Consider the following 13,631-nt stretch of genomic DNA (forward strand, 5'->3'; position numbering starts at 1 on the left):
AACGCATTTGTGGTGATTGGTCAAACAACTCTTAAGAAAATTTGGAGTCATTTTCAAGCATCAGGGAATTGACAGGAGGATAATGATGCTGATCTAATCTCTATAGTCAGGTACCAAATACTATGTGAAATGGAGCCTATGTGAGGTAAGAGAGAAGATTTTATGATTCCCTTTACCCATCCAAAATGTTGCCTTCATTGAGAATTCTGAAAAATTGGTATGTTCTCATTAGGTTTTATTTGTGTCTGTGTGGAAACCAGCATCTGTTTGCTCTACCTGAAAGTGTATGTCTTAAACATTCAGAAACTTCAAGAAGCCCACCCGAAAGGCTGACTTAGTACACAGTGAACTAAGGACTAATGTTTTCAATGAAATATTTATTTGTTTCCAGATTGAAGAAGTATTTACAGAATTACTCTTTTAAATGTTTTTCTATCCAAATGTTTGTTCATAAATTCTAGTATAGTAAATATACTTTCAAGAATTTTCAAAGTCAGAAACAAATTACCACCAAAAGCTTTCCTTTCTTTCTGTTTTTGTGTTCTATGTAATGGTACACTTATGAACTTTGTCTTATATATGCAAAGGCATTAATATGGGGAAAGGGGAGTTACCTAATCTCTGAAGATTTATTGACACAGTGGAATCCAAAGAGAGAAGACCATTGAGAAGAAACTATATCCAGGCCACCATTGAGAAGAAACTATATCCAGATTGCAAATTAGATTGTGTTGGACCAGCGCTGGCCAATAGGAAAATAATATTGGTCACAAATGTGACCCACATTATGTAATTATACGGTTTTTTTTTAAATGCAAGCCTCATTTTACAAAGGGAAAAAACAGGTGAAATCACTTTTAATAACATATAGTTTATTTACTTATTATTATGTGTTCCAAGGACCATTTTGACGGTGATCAACTCATAAATAATTAACAAGATATTTTGCATTATTTTTCCTTACTATCTCCAAAATCTAATATGTATTTATTTTCTAGCCTACTTCAATTGGACAAACTGTAATTTCAAGCAGTTAGTGGTTAATTATGGCTTGTGGCTACCGTATTTGGACTGTGCACTTTTGAACCAAAAATGTATTGCATTACTATTTTTCAAGAGCAAGTTGACAAATAGAGAGGGCACTAGTATAGTACAACTTGGAGTAACTTGAAACAAGCACGGGCTTTCCCACTTTGGTCATTGGGACTTTTCTGATGTCTTCCTTGAGTTCAGGACTGGGTTTCTCAGAAGATATTTCAGTCTGAAATCAAAATAAACGGGGATGCACGGTAATCCTGAATCACAGGGATGCTGAGATTAATGTTATCCCAGGGTGAAAAAAAAAAAAAAAAAGAGAAAGAAAAAAGGTGTTTTATGACTCCTAATATTTACGTCTTGTATGGATCCATTATATTCATTAAAGTGCCCCGGGATGAATGATGAGCTATGGCTTGCAAAAGCTGTTTACTTTTCTAAGAGATTACACTTTTTTTTTTTTTAAACTGTCTTCTCCCAGGAATGGTGTCCACCCTTAATAAGGTCTACCCTACAGAGTCCCAGGGTTGGTTCCCGACCTCGCCAACTTTCCGCGGCGGGAGGAAGGCACGGGCTCCCCCCGCTTGCCCACATTCCCTGGCAGCCTCGCCGCTCCGGGCAGATGGAGTTTCCGGCCTGCGCTCCGTGGTCGCCGGGTCATCCGCCCGACTCCCCTGTGCCTGAGGTCAGGCCGCTGGGAAGAGCGCGCGTCGGTTTGAGTATCCGGAGGCCGTTCCTCGTGGCGTCCACACCCCGGTCTCCCGCTGCTCCTGCATGCCACGCCGGGCGAGTGGCTGCGCCTGGCGGCGGTGGCTGGGCTGGCCGCCTCAGCCCTGAGGTTGGGCCCTCCCCCCGGGTGATTTCAGCGACGAAGGTGGAAATGCGGAAGTTTCCCTCCCGGACTGACAGATGAGGCGCGCGTCTGACTCGGCATGCGCTGCAGCAGCTCTGCGGAGCGCCGGGTCTCTACTCTTCGTAGCCCACGACCCTAGAGGCCGCCGGGCCTCCGACTGGCCATGGCCACGCTGCCTAGCGCAGAGCGCCGCGCGTTTGCACTCAAGATCAACAGGTAAGACGCGCCCCTCAGCGCAGCGGATGGGGACCGTCCCGCCCCAGCTGGCAGAGCGCCGCTCACCTCCCAGTACTGGGAGCGAGCAAAATCCTTGCGAGTCCGCAGCGGGGCGCTCCTGACACTGGCGGCGGGTTGGCTTTTGCCCATGAGTGAATGGCCTTGCGAGAGTCCGCGTGCTGGGCTCAGCCACGTCCTACCCTAGAATGGCAATCCTCCTGGTTGTCCTCAGCCACCTGTGTCCCTCCTCAGAGCAACTTCTTGCGCCGTCTCCCCAGCTCCGCCTAGCTCGCGCCACTTGGGGTTCGGACAGGTGGCCCTGCGGGCAGAATGCGATGGGCGCAGTCAGCCGTGTTGGCTTGCCACGGAGCTTCTAATCAATGGATCCTTCCTTTCAGGCAGTTATGAGAAGGGAAAAGAAGCAAAGTGGGTAAAGTGAGAGTTTTACGTTGAGGCAGTTGCTTCAAGACTTTAGTTGTCCTGGGTAGGGCTCTTTCCCTTTTTGTTTCTTTTTCCATGAAGTTGGGCACCTGGTGACATCGTTGTTTTTATTCCTTGGTCTAAAGGAGCCATGAAGTGGAAAAAGTAATTTTAAAACTTCTTCATTTAAATAAACAAAAAGGAGTGACCCACAGCTGAATTTTTAGATTTCTAGCACTCTAGCAAAGAACTATGGACGCGGAGAGCCCTACTCATCCTCCAATCCATAATCAAAACTAAACAAACTAAATGTAAGCACATTTATTGCCCCAAGTTCTCAGCAGAGGTGCTTTAACTGCACTTTTTCCTCCACTGAAAACTGCTGACAGAGATTTGAGGACATGTTTGCCTGAGAAATCTAGACTACATAGTTAAAAGATAATAAGAAACTTGTCCTGAAGAGTCAACTGATTTTTCTGCTGCTCTCCCAGCTCTAGGATTTTTCACTCTTTTAGTTGAGCCTCTAGTGCCTGGTTCCATGGTAAAATTCGTCTTTGTGCTGCTAGTGTATGAAGTTTGAGCCACCAGAAATTTTGAAGTCCAGAATAAGGAGCTGGTAAGGACATCCTCTGAAAAAAGCTTACTTTTAATACAGACTGTATATTAATGATAATGCCCAAAAGCTATTAGTCTGAATGCATAATCTATATCAGGGATCTTCTTCTGACATATTTTTTCTGCATTAGGTTTCATGGTTGTTGTGTGCCAGGAAGGGTAATTCATTTGAGGGAATTGGGGAGGGGGGGCTCAAATTAAAGTCACTGATGGGTGTACCACTTGCATGTAGCTGCTTCTCTGTAACTTGGCCCTATGAATTTTAGGGCAGGAAGTATGTCTTGGGTAGAAAGATGATCAAGACTATGAGGTTGGGTGGGGTTGATCTGGGGGGAGTTGCCAGGACCCAGACTAATCTAGGCAGTCTTGAAAGAGGTTGTGGGGTTGATATAGCCCAAGGTTTAGGAATAAAGACCCTGCTGGAATCAGATCAGCTTGAAAAGGGGCTCTCTCTTGTAAACTGGGTAACATTTGGCCTATAAAGAGATTATCTCAAACTTTGATAATCTCTTTATGTCAAATGGGGGGATAATCATAGTACCTGCCTCTTATGACTGTTGGGAAGATTAAGTAAAATAATAGATACAAAGTGCTTACAGTGCCTGGCTTAGAATAAATATTAAATAAACATTAACTATCATTAACAATGTTACCATCAGCTTCAATGTTATCATCCTCTCTAGTAGCATCATTTTTATTGGTGCATTATAATTATACATAATGGTGGGACTCATTGTTACCCTTTGGTACATGCACACAATAGAACAATATAATTTTGTCACTTTTGTTTCCTAGAATTTCCCCTTTCCTTTTTCTTCTCCCTCCTCCTTGTCCTCTTCCTTCTATTTTCATGAGACCCCTTATTTCCCCCTTTTTTCTCTCTAGCTTCCACATATGAGAAAAAAATATACAATCCTTGACTTTCTGAATTTGGCTTATTTCACTTAACATAATTCTTTCAAGTTCTATTTCCTGCAAATGATATATAATTTCATTCTTCTTTATGGCTGAATAAAACTACACTGTGTATACATGTCACATTTTCTTTATCTCTCTATCTCTTGATGGAAAACTAAGTCTGGTTCCATAATTTGGCTACTGTTAATTGTGCTGCTTGTAGACATGGGTAGGCTTGTATTACAATAGCATGCTGACTTTACCTCCTGAGGATAAATACTGAGGGGTGGTATAGCTGGGCTATGTGGTAGTTTCACTCCTAGTCTCAAGGAATCTTCTCACTGATTTCCATATTGGTTGTACTAATTTATACTCCTACCAACAGTGTGTAAGTATTGTTTTTCCCCCACATTATCTCCAGCATTTATTATTATTTGTATTCTTGAGGGTTGCGATTCTAACTGGAATGAGAAAAATCTCAATGTTGTTTAAATTTTCATTTTCCTGATTCTAGAAATCATCATTTTTGAGAGCCTAAAAGAAAAGGTAGGAAGGAGAGCTGAAGTTGGAGCTCTCTCCAGGTGGAGACCAGTATGGGCTGGGCGTGCAGATACCTGTGGCCAATTGGAGCTTTCCTGGGGCTACTGTTCTCTCTCATATGCTTTCCATCCCTATGTCGACACCCCAAACGTACTCAGTGGGACAGATGTGTGATGGAATATGACTGAGAAGAGCCCTCTCAAGTTGAAGCTAATATAAAGTGTTTACTAATCCTCAGGCAAGAATATGGATTGCATATTTATGTTCTTAGATTTCTACTTTCCCTTTTGAAGCATTTTTTGGGGGGAGTGGAAGAATTATGCTAATGAGCTTGTTAGAATATTCAAAGGAGTGGATTAATAAGCATATACCCAGTATTAATGTAGTATGAAAATTTACCACATGTTGATCACTTACTGTGTGTCAGACACTGTTATAAACTTAATGGATTATATCATTAAGGCCCCAGAAAACCCTATAAGATTCAAGTGAAGTCTGGAAGAGGAGAACAAATGAAGCTTGGCCATATAGCCAGCTATGGCAGAACTGGGATTGCAAGTGGTTCCAGAGACTCTTAAATGGGCCCATGCTATTTTGATCCACGTATCTTAAGAATTTCCTTTAAAAGCAAGCAGAGGATTAATTTTTTTAATCATTATTTCAGTAGCAGCATTGGCAAATTGTTTTGTTTCTGATCAATACTCTATAAACAAACTAACAATGTGATGTTTTGCTCTGTTGAAGGTGGAAAAGAAAATGTTTTCCCTTGCATGCCAACTACTAGTTTTTAAAATAGACCAAATAACAAAAACAAGACAGTATTGAAATATGGCCATTAGACATTCAGCATGTGTTCATATTTTTCACCTTCCTACTTAGAAGAATATAAACTATCCCTTACAAATATTTATAGGGTAAAAAAGTGTGCTACCTATTAATGAGTTATTGAAATCTGATATATTGAAAATTTTTATTTGCAAAGAGCTTAGCTCTGTCCACACCAACCTCAAAAGGGAGGGAGCAGACTATACCACAGCCTGTGAAGAACATCCCCAACTGTTTTTAAATTCTGTGGCTTCCTGCAGGCAGTTTTGCCCAGTTCAGGCTTAGGGCCAAAACCAAGGAGGAACCTGAGAATGCCTGTGGCAGCCATCTCTCATGTTTGCCCTGGCTCTCTCATACGCTTATAAAGTCTAAATTCCACATGGTGAGATGTCGGACATCATCATATGGGATTGCTCTGGGCACAAAGTGTAATTGCTTAACTTGTTAGAGTTAAATATTTCTCTGGAACTCACAACTTAGGAAGTTATAAGAGAAAGATCCACTGCTGAATTTTTCTGAGTTCAAACAGTGAGATTTAATTCCTCATAAGCATTACGTACTTGTCCTCATTTCCGTTTAATTGTCACTGACTTCTTATGTTCAAAGGAAGAACTACATCTGAATTAAACAGTTTATTATGTTTGCATTTGCATATTAGGCCCTGATGCATTGAATGTAATCATACAACTCTTGAAGGAACATCTAGTCTTGTTTATTACCATTGTTCTTATTTAAATTTAATGCTTTTATAGATTATAAAAATTGTTACTAGTACTATGAAAATTCATTAAAATCTTGATCTCTTTTAAAGAGAATTGATGTAGAACTTGATCTAATATTCTAATAAAATAAGATAAAAAGAGCATATGGATAGAGTACAGGGAAAGCATCAATGATCCTTTAGGCACTCAGGATTGAAAGAAATAAAATACAATGGCTTATACTTCTATAATGCCTACTGTGTGGAAGATATGGATCTGTCTTTCTGTATCATAAATCACTGACTTCTAAAGTAGAAATAATTATTATACTTATTTTACAGATGGAAAAACTGAGCATAGAAAAGTTGTACAAATTGTCTGAAGTCATAGTTAATTAAGGACATATCGGGATTCCAATGCAGGCAGCTTGGCTCCAAAATCCTCTCCCTTAACAATACCATGTTCTGTCTTAAAATAAGTAACACTTATTGTCTATCTAGTATTATGCCAAGAACTTTATATATCTTCATTTCATCATTTAAAAAAGAGGAACAAAGTCATTGGAATAAGTCATTATCAGAGTGATTTTATAGAAGATAATGCAAGGTGCTAAGAAAATAAAGTACATAAAGCATGCATTCAAGAACAACCCCAAATTCTGGTGTGCTATTGCAGAGGAGTGTGATAATAGATAACAATAATGAACTGCATATTTCAAAAAGGTAGAAAGAAGAATTTTGAAAGTTTTCACCATAAATAAATGAAAAATATTTGAGGAAATATATATGTTTAACCTGATTTAAACTTTACATAATATTCATGCATCAAAACATCACATTGACCTGGTGCCTGTAATCCCAGTGGCTTGGGAGGCTGAGGCAGGAAGATCCCAAGTTCAAAGCCAGCCTCAGCAACTTAGTGAGGCCCTAAGCAACTCAATGAGACCCTGACTTTACATAAAATACAAAAAATGGCTGGGGATGTGGCTCAGTGGTTAAGTGCCCCTAAGTTCAATCCCCAGTACAAAAAAAAAAAACCACCTGTCATCCCCCAAATAATGTACAATTTTATATCTTTATATGTCAGTTAAAAATAAAGTTAATTTAAATGAAAAAAAAAAACTCCATAATTTTGGGCACAAGGACCAAAACAATACAAGATATAAAGAGCTCTCTGGGAAATGTTTGCTAATTTTGTCTGCAAAGATAATACAAGCATTACAATACTTGTATTCCCATGTGTAAATATGTGTCTGAAATACAAACAGTGCTGTTTCTTAGCACCAGCACTGACTGGTGGAGGCAGGTGGTGGGGCTTTCAGAGACTGCTTCATTTGTCTGCTGCATTCTAGACCAAAGACTGACAGAGGCTCTCAGGCCATCAAACTCAGAATCTTTGGTCTTTAATGTTTAAGAGCACTTCTTTCCAGATTCTTAGAAAAGTACTTTTTGAACGTCAAGCATCTAGGGTCATTCTGAACATGGCTTACCAGCCCTATACAAAAGAATCTTCTGCCAGGGGGAACTTTTCTCCAATAGGAGTTCTTTGAGCTCCAGCAACTCATGTGCATCTGTGAGGCTGATGTTTACTTCTTCGTGGACCTGTGGAAAGATGATGTGTGGCTCTCTAGGGAGAGAGAGCGAGCTCAGGGGACCAGGTCTCCAGTCTTAGCTCCGCACAGAGAACTAGAAGGGGAATGGGATGATGTCAAAAACACCTAAACTCTCCATCTTCTTTACCAAGGCAGAGATGTGACAATACTGGACTTCTTGCTGGAAAATGCTAAGAGTCAGGAGCACTTGGGACTTTTCATGGCAATCAACTAGTCACTTATTAATGTTTTACATGATTTAATAAAGGGTTAAAGCAATGGGAATATGCTCTCTTTATTCCCAGAAGCCTGCAATCTAGTTTATTACCAGTCAGTGGCCAGAAAGGCTCTCTGGGCTCTAGGTAAACAAATGGTGTTTATGACCATAGTTAAGTGTGGTTTCAGTGATTCTGGAGTTTGCATGACAGCAGTGTGGTTTGTTACACTGACACACAGGGGCACATGGAACAAAACCAGGTTGACATCTCTGAAAGTGCTTATGAACACATTTGTATAATGGAGTCCTGGTGAAATCAAACAAATTGCTTAAGTCAGCCTGGAATATAAAACAGTCTATGATCTGATCAAATGATCAAATGATCATTCACTGTTCGAATGAACACTCATTCCTGCTATTTAGGATTATTATGGTCCAAGTGACTGCTAGGCCCTGGAGGTACAAACACAAACAAACAAAGAAACAGCAGTCACAAAGCCAGATTTTCTCCAGCCTTCTATTTTTTTAATCCATGTTTATCATCACAAATAAAAAAGTACAGTAAGCAAAAAAAAAGAAAAACATTACCTTTCTACCACCCATGATTTAGCATCTGCTAATATTTGGATATATATCTTTTCATTTTTACAAAAATGAGATCATGTTGTACATACTAACTTATAATCTATTTTTAACTTAAAAACCATTAACAGCTCTCTATGCCAATCATGTAGACCTACATTATAATTAGATAGCTAAACAGTTGCTTACTGTATTAATTCTCTATTATCAGGCATTAAAATGGGCTCCAGTTTTTCACAATAATGCACAGAGCTTGAAGGGGCAGTTGTAGCCATACATCTTTCTGTGCTAGTGCAAATACTTCCTGACACATTTCTAATAGTGGAATGCTTTGGTTGAAGGAGAGAAATATTTTTCAATCTTTTGATTGCCAAATTAGCTTCCAGAAAAGTTATGCCTATTTACACTCCCACCAGTGGCTATTTTCCCCACATTTATACCCCTGAGGAATTTTATCATTCTTTCAAATCATTATTCGCCAATCATGATGACCCCTTCCCTTAAATGTTTCTAACTTCTTCCTGTTTAGCTTCTCTCCTAAGTTGCTGAGTGACCTCTGAAGTCATTCTGTAGTGGTGAAAACAGTCATGCATTTCTCCTTTTTTCTTTACCTTACACGCAACTAAAGATGGTGATTGATTACTTCCAGTTTTTTCTCTGTCTGCCTTGTTCCTTAAATAGGTGTGTTAATGATAAAGGTCCTAGATTATGCCAGCAATTTTATTCTTTCTTGATTCTGTTGTAAACTCTAGTTACCAGGTTTTGAACTGTGCTTTTTATTTTGTATAACAATGTAGTTCAGTCTACTTCTCCATTGGTTCTTTAAAATAAAATGACAACTTGGGAGGCTGAGACTGGTTCTTTAATATAAAATGACAACTTGGGAGGCTGAGATGGAGAATCACAAGTTCAAAGCCAGTCTCAGCAACTTAGCAAGGCTCCAAGCAATTTAGCAAGACTCTGTCTCAAAATAAAAAATAAAAAGGACTGGGGATGTGGCTCAGTGGTTAAGTGCCCCTGGGTTCAATCCCTGGTGCCAAATAAATAAATAAAATGACATAAGGAAAATCAGAATCCCTTTCTATCACAAAATGAGGTACCTCCTTGTATGTGTTTTCACTTGGACAAGAGTATAGATAGTATGGGTTGTTGTTTTTTTCTTTTCATACTATTTTGTGTTCTTTTCCTTTGGGATTGGCATGTGGGGCTAACACAACATATTAGTATCACTCTGCTCAGAGACCACAAAAGCTTCTTGACTCCCCCTACCACTCTTATCATTCAAAGGAGAAAATCCATTGTCCTTTTATGATAGAGGCCACAAATTAAACAGCAAAACTGGAACTAGATTAAGAAATGCAGAACTGTGAAGTAATCAGCACCACCCTCTTTCTCCCACCTCTTGATAAATTAGTAGCTTTGTAAATCCTAGACTGGTTAGTTCAATATTTCATCCGTCCATCCATCCATCCATCCATCCATCCATCCATCCATCCACCCATCCATCCATCATTCACTCATTCCAGCTCTGAGAGTTATTATATTCTAAATGCGATGTCAGGCCTAGAAATATAAAGACAAGCAAGTCATGAGCCTTGACTGCAAGGAGTGAGGAGACTAACCCAAAATCATGAACAGGAAGAGGAGGGAGCCTTCCCTTGCCTCTTACCCCTGTATGCTGGGCCATGTGCCTTCAAAGGGGTCATCTTTGGGGTCATGCCACTAGGGATAAGGCAGCAACATTATCCAAAACATTTTTGGAAATCCTTTTATAATTACTCTCAGAGACTAGAGTACATTTATTTTTAAAAATAAGCTTGATTTCTAATAGTGGAATCTTTTGATTGCCAGATTAGCTCCCAGAAAAATTATGCCTATTTACACTCCCACCAGTGGCTCTAAGAATGCTCCCCCCCACAGTGTTCTTTTACTTTGTGGGAGAATCTGCTTTACTTTGTTGTTGTTGTTTTTTTTTTTTTAATTTTTTTTTGGTTGTAGAGGGACACAATACCTTTCTTTATGTATTTCTATGTGGTGCCGAGGATTATACCCAATGTCTCACATGTGCCAGGCAAGCACTTTACCACTAAGCTACAACCTCAATCCCTGCTTCACTTTATTTCATTATTACTTTAAAGGTTTCAAAAATATAGAAAATACACATGAATACTTATGATTATATAGTTTGTATCTGAGGACCCAATGTTCAGAATTAACAAGTATTAGTATCTTATCACTTTTGCTTTAGATTTTTTTAAGTCCTCTTTGTTCCTTTCACTATTCTTGTCCCTTTTCCATGCCCTCCCAGGTGAGCACTGTCATGAAGTTTCCCTGTGTTCCTTGTATGTGTGTGCATTCATATTCGCAAGCATTACATTGTGTAATTTTTGGGAAAAGCCAGAGAGTCATTAACATTCAAGCAATCCGATTAAATTACTAATATCAATTTGAGTTAAAATAAGAAATAACTGTAAAGTCATGGAGCTATTTTTTAGGTTCTTCTTCAGACAACTTGGAAAGCAATTGCCAAGTTCCAAAAGTGATTTTAGTAAGGCAGCTTTAAATGGGCATAGTGATGTATGCTTGTAATCCCAGTGGCTTGGTAGGCTGAGGCAGGAGAATTGCAGGTTCAAAGCCAGCCTCAGCAATTTAGTGAGGGTGTAAGGAACCTAATGAGACCCTGTCTCAAAATGAGAATTTTTTTAAAAGGGCTGAGGATGTGGTTCAGTGGTTAAGCATCCTTGGGTTCCATCCCTGGTACCAAATCAAAAAAAAAAAAAAAAAAGGAATAAAATAAAAGAAAAATAGCTTTATCACAATAAATGTCATGACACTATTCACATAGGATTATAAAGAAAAGAACAACAGTTGTTTAGATTAATACATCTGACAGTGTTTTCTAATCACTCCCTTACATTGTGGCCATGTTACTCACTGCTTAAAAAAAATTTCAGATTATCATTCCCATGATTATTTGTATTTGACTTGAGATAAGCAGCTGAGAGGATATTTATTTTGAAACAGATGGTTTTAAAAGCACAAAATAAAGATTTTGTCTCACTGCATGGAGACTTAAGGGAAATTTGTAGATTAGCAGGAGGGTGTAGTATCTGCTCTGAAGTCTTATTGTGGACATTTTGGCATTGGAATAACTGAAGGTACAACTTGCTTTATCACTGTTTGTTCTGGGAAGTGTCCTCCCTCTGCTGCACTGTACTCAAATTAGAAAAACTGTAAGAATGACCATGAGTTAACATGCTTATATGGAGCAATACCTGCACCCTGCAAATACCTTTCCTGGAGAAACTGTTAGAGCTCCCTGTACTCAGCTCTCTGCTGTAAAATGTGAACACTCAAGAGAAGGTGGGATCTTGTCTGGAAGTTACTCAGCTGGGGTCTCTGGTTCACTAGGGAGGCAAATTGGAGTCCTCTAGAAGTGCTAGTCATCATGCAGGAATTTGTACTGGAGTGGAAGTCCACTTTCCCTTATGCTAATGGAAAAATCCAGGTTCAAAGTCCACTGACAATGTAGGAGTCCCTTATCCTGCTAGTTAATGTAAATGTTTCAGGGCATGGTGACCATCTGTTCTCTGTGGGAACAGGACTGTCCACTCTCTGTTGACATTCTGCTCGCTCTGCTTCACCTTCTAGTACCTTATTCTTTCATTCCAAATCGCTACCTGTTCTCACAGTATCCCTTTGGAAGGGGTATGCATTTTACTTATTTTATCTCATTCTCTATCCAATAATATTCATTCAACTCCCCAAGATTTTTTATTGTCCATAAACTTCTCTAGGCATTATAGGATATTGAAAAGCAAACAGACAATATATGTCCTCAGAATCTGGGGGCAGTGATAGGTTAACATAAATGCAAAAGTTAGAGAATATAGGAGACAGTGTTGGATCCTGTGGCTGGGTGAGAGTCAAGGGTAGGAATGACAGAACTCAGATGGGGAGGAACTTATAGTCCTGGGAAGCAGGAAATACCTCCACGGAGATGAGGCTTCAGCGGGGTCCAGCATGGCAGAGAGGTGACTGACACATGAAACTGATATGGTGGGAAGAATAGCAAGAAGTGTGCAGAATGGACCAGGTTTCTTAAGAAGGAGCTGTAGCCATTCTGTGAGGTGCTGAGGTCTGGGATTAGACGGGGGTAATGACAATGGGAAAAGGGGGGCTGCTTCTGCAGACATTTGAAAGGGAATCAGCAGGACATGGGGAGCAACTAGCTGTTTATTTTTTCACTCGTTTCATGCATGTTGACTGCCTGCAATATGCCCTGCACTGTTCTAAGTGTGGGGACAAAGTTATGAATAAGACAAGTAGGATTTTTATTCTAAAAGAAATATTCTATTGAGAAGACAAGGCATGTAGGATTGTGGATACTTTGGACAGGTTGGTCTAGGGAAGCATCCAAGACCTGGCAGGTAATTACTGAGAGGTAATTACCGAGAGGTGGAGGCAGAGGCAGAAGTCAGTTTGGTGTGTAGGGAGACAAGCAAGGGCTCAATGGAGTAAGTGGGAAGAGAAGAGCAGAAGAGAGAAGTCAGCCAAGAAATTATGTACAGGCCTCAGAGGCAGTGAGCAGAAAGAGCCTAAATGTTACTAAGTGCAATGGGAAGGTTTTGGGAGCAGGTAGAGAAGCAAAGAGGCCAGTCGGGAGGCAGGGTAGTGTTGGGGAAGCTGCTGAGGAAGAACAGAAGTGGGAGAGCAGAGGCAGCTCTGGGATGCATTTTAGAACTTGGACTGATGGGCTTGAAGCAGGGTGTGGACAGTGAGAGCAAAAGAGAAATAAAAATACCTCCATGGGTGGAGTTAGGGGTAGATGCTAATGCTTTGATAGATGGCAAGACTGAAGAGGAAGTAGAGCTTAAGTGGAGGGAGGCTGGGGTTGTGGCACAGTGGTAGCGTGCTCTCCTCCTACGTGGAAGGCACTGGGTTCGATCCTCAGCACCACATAAAAGTAAAATAGTTATATTGTGTACAACTAAAAAATTTTTTTTGAAAAAAGAGTTTAATTGGGGACATGATGTTTAAGATGCTGTTGACATTCAAAAAGAATTACCTTCTATGCAGTTTTATTTAGGAATCTGAAACTCAGGGGAGATTTCAAGTCTGGATTTTTAAATCTGCAAG

The 13,631-nt window shown here is 39.9% G+C and overlaps 1 protein-coding gene across 3 annotated transcripts in view; it reads left to right on the forward strand.

Moving 5' to 3' along the window:
* The first annotated feature begins 1,948 nt into the window (after positions 1–1,948).
* Positions 1,949–13,631, forward strand: part of LOC114080723 (dedicator of cytokinesis protein 8) — a 220,863-nt gene continuing 209,180 nt past the window's right edge. For all 3 annotated transcript variants that reach the window (XM_034636531.2, XM_071600587.1, XM_034636533.2), the window contains exon 1: positions 1,949–2,104. In XM_034636531.2, coding sequence (XP_034492422.2) covers positions 2,052–2,104 — 53 coding nt within the window. In that variant the 5' untranslated portion in view covers positions 1,949–2,051. The remainder of the gene's footprint in view (positions 2,105–13,631) is intronic.

Source organism: Marmota flaviventris, chromosome 13 (genome assembly GCF_047511675.1).
Source record: "Marmota flaviventris isolate mMarFla1 chromosome 13, mMarFla1.hap1, whole genome shotgun sequence".
Classification (NCBI taxonomy): Eukaryota; Metazoa; Chordata; class Mammalia; order Rodentia; family Sciuridae; genus Marmota; species Marmota flaviventris.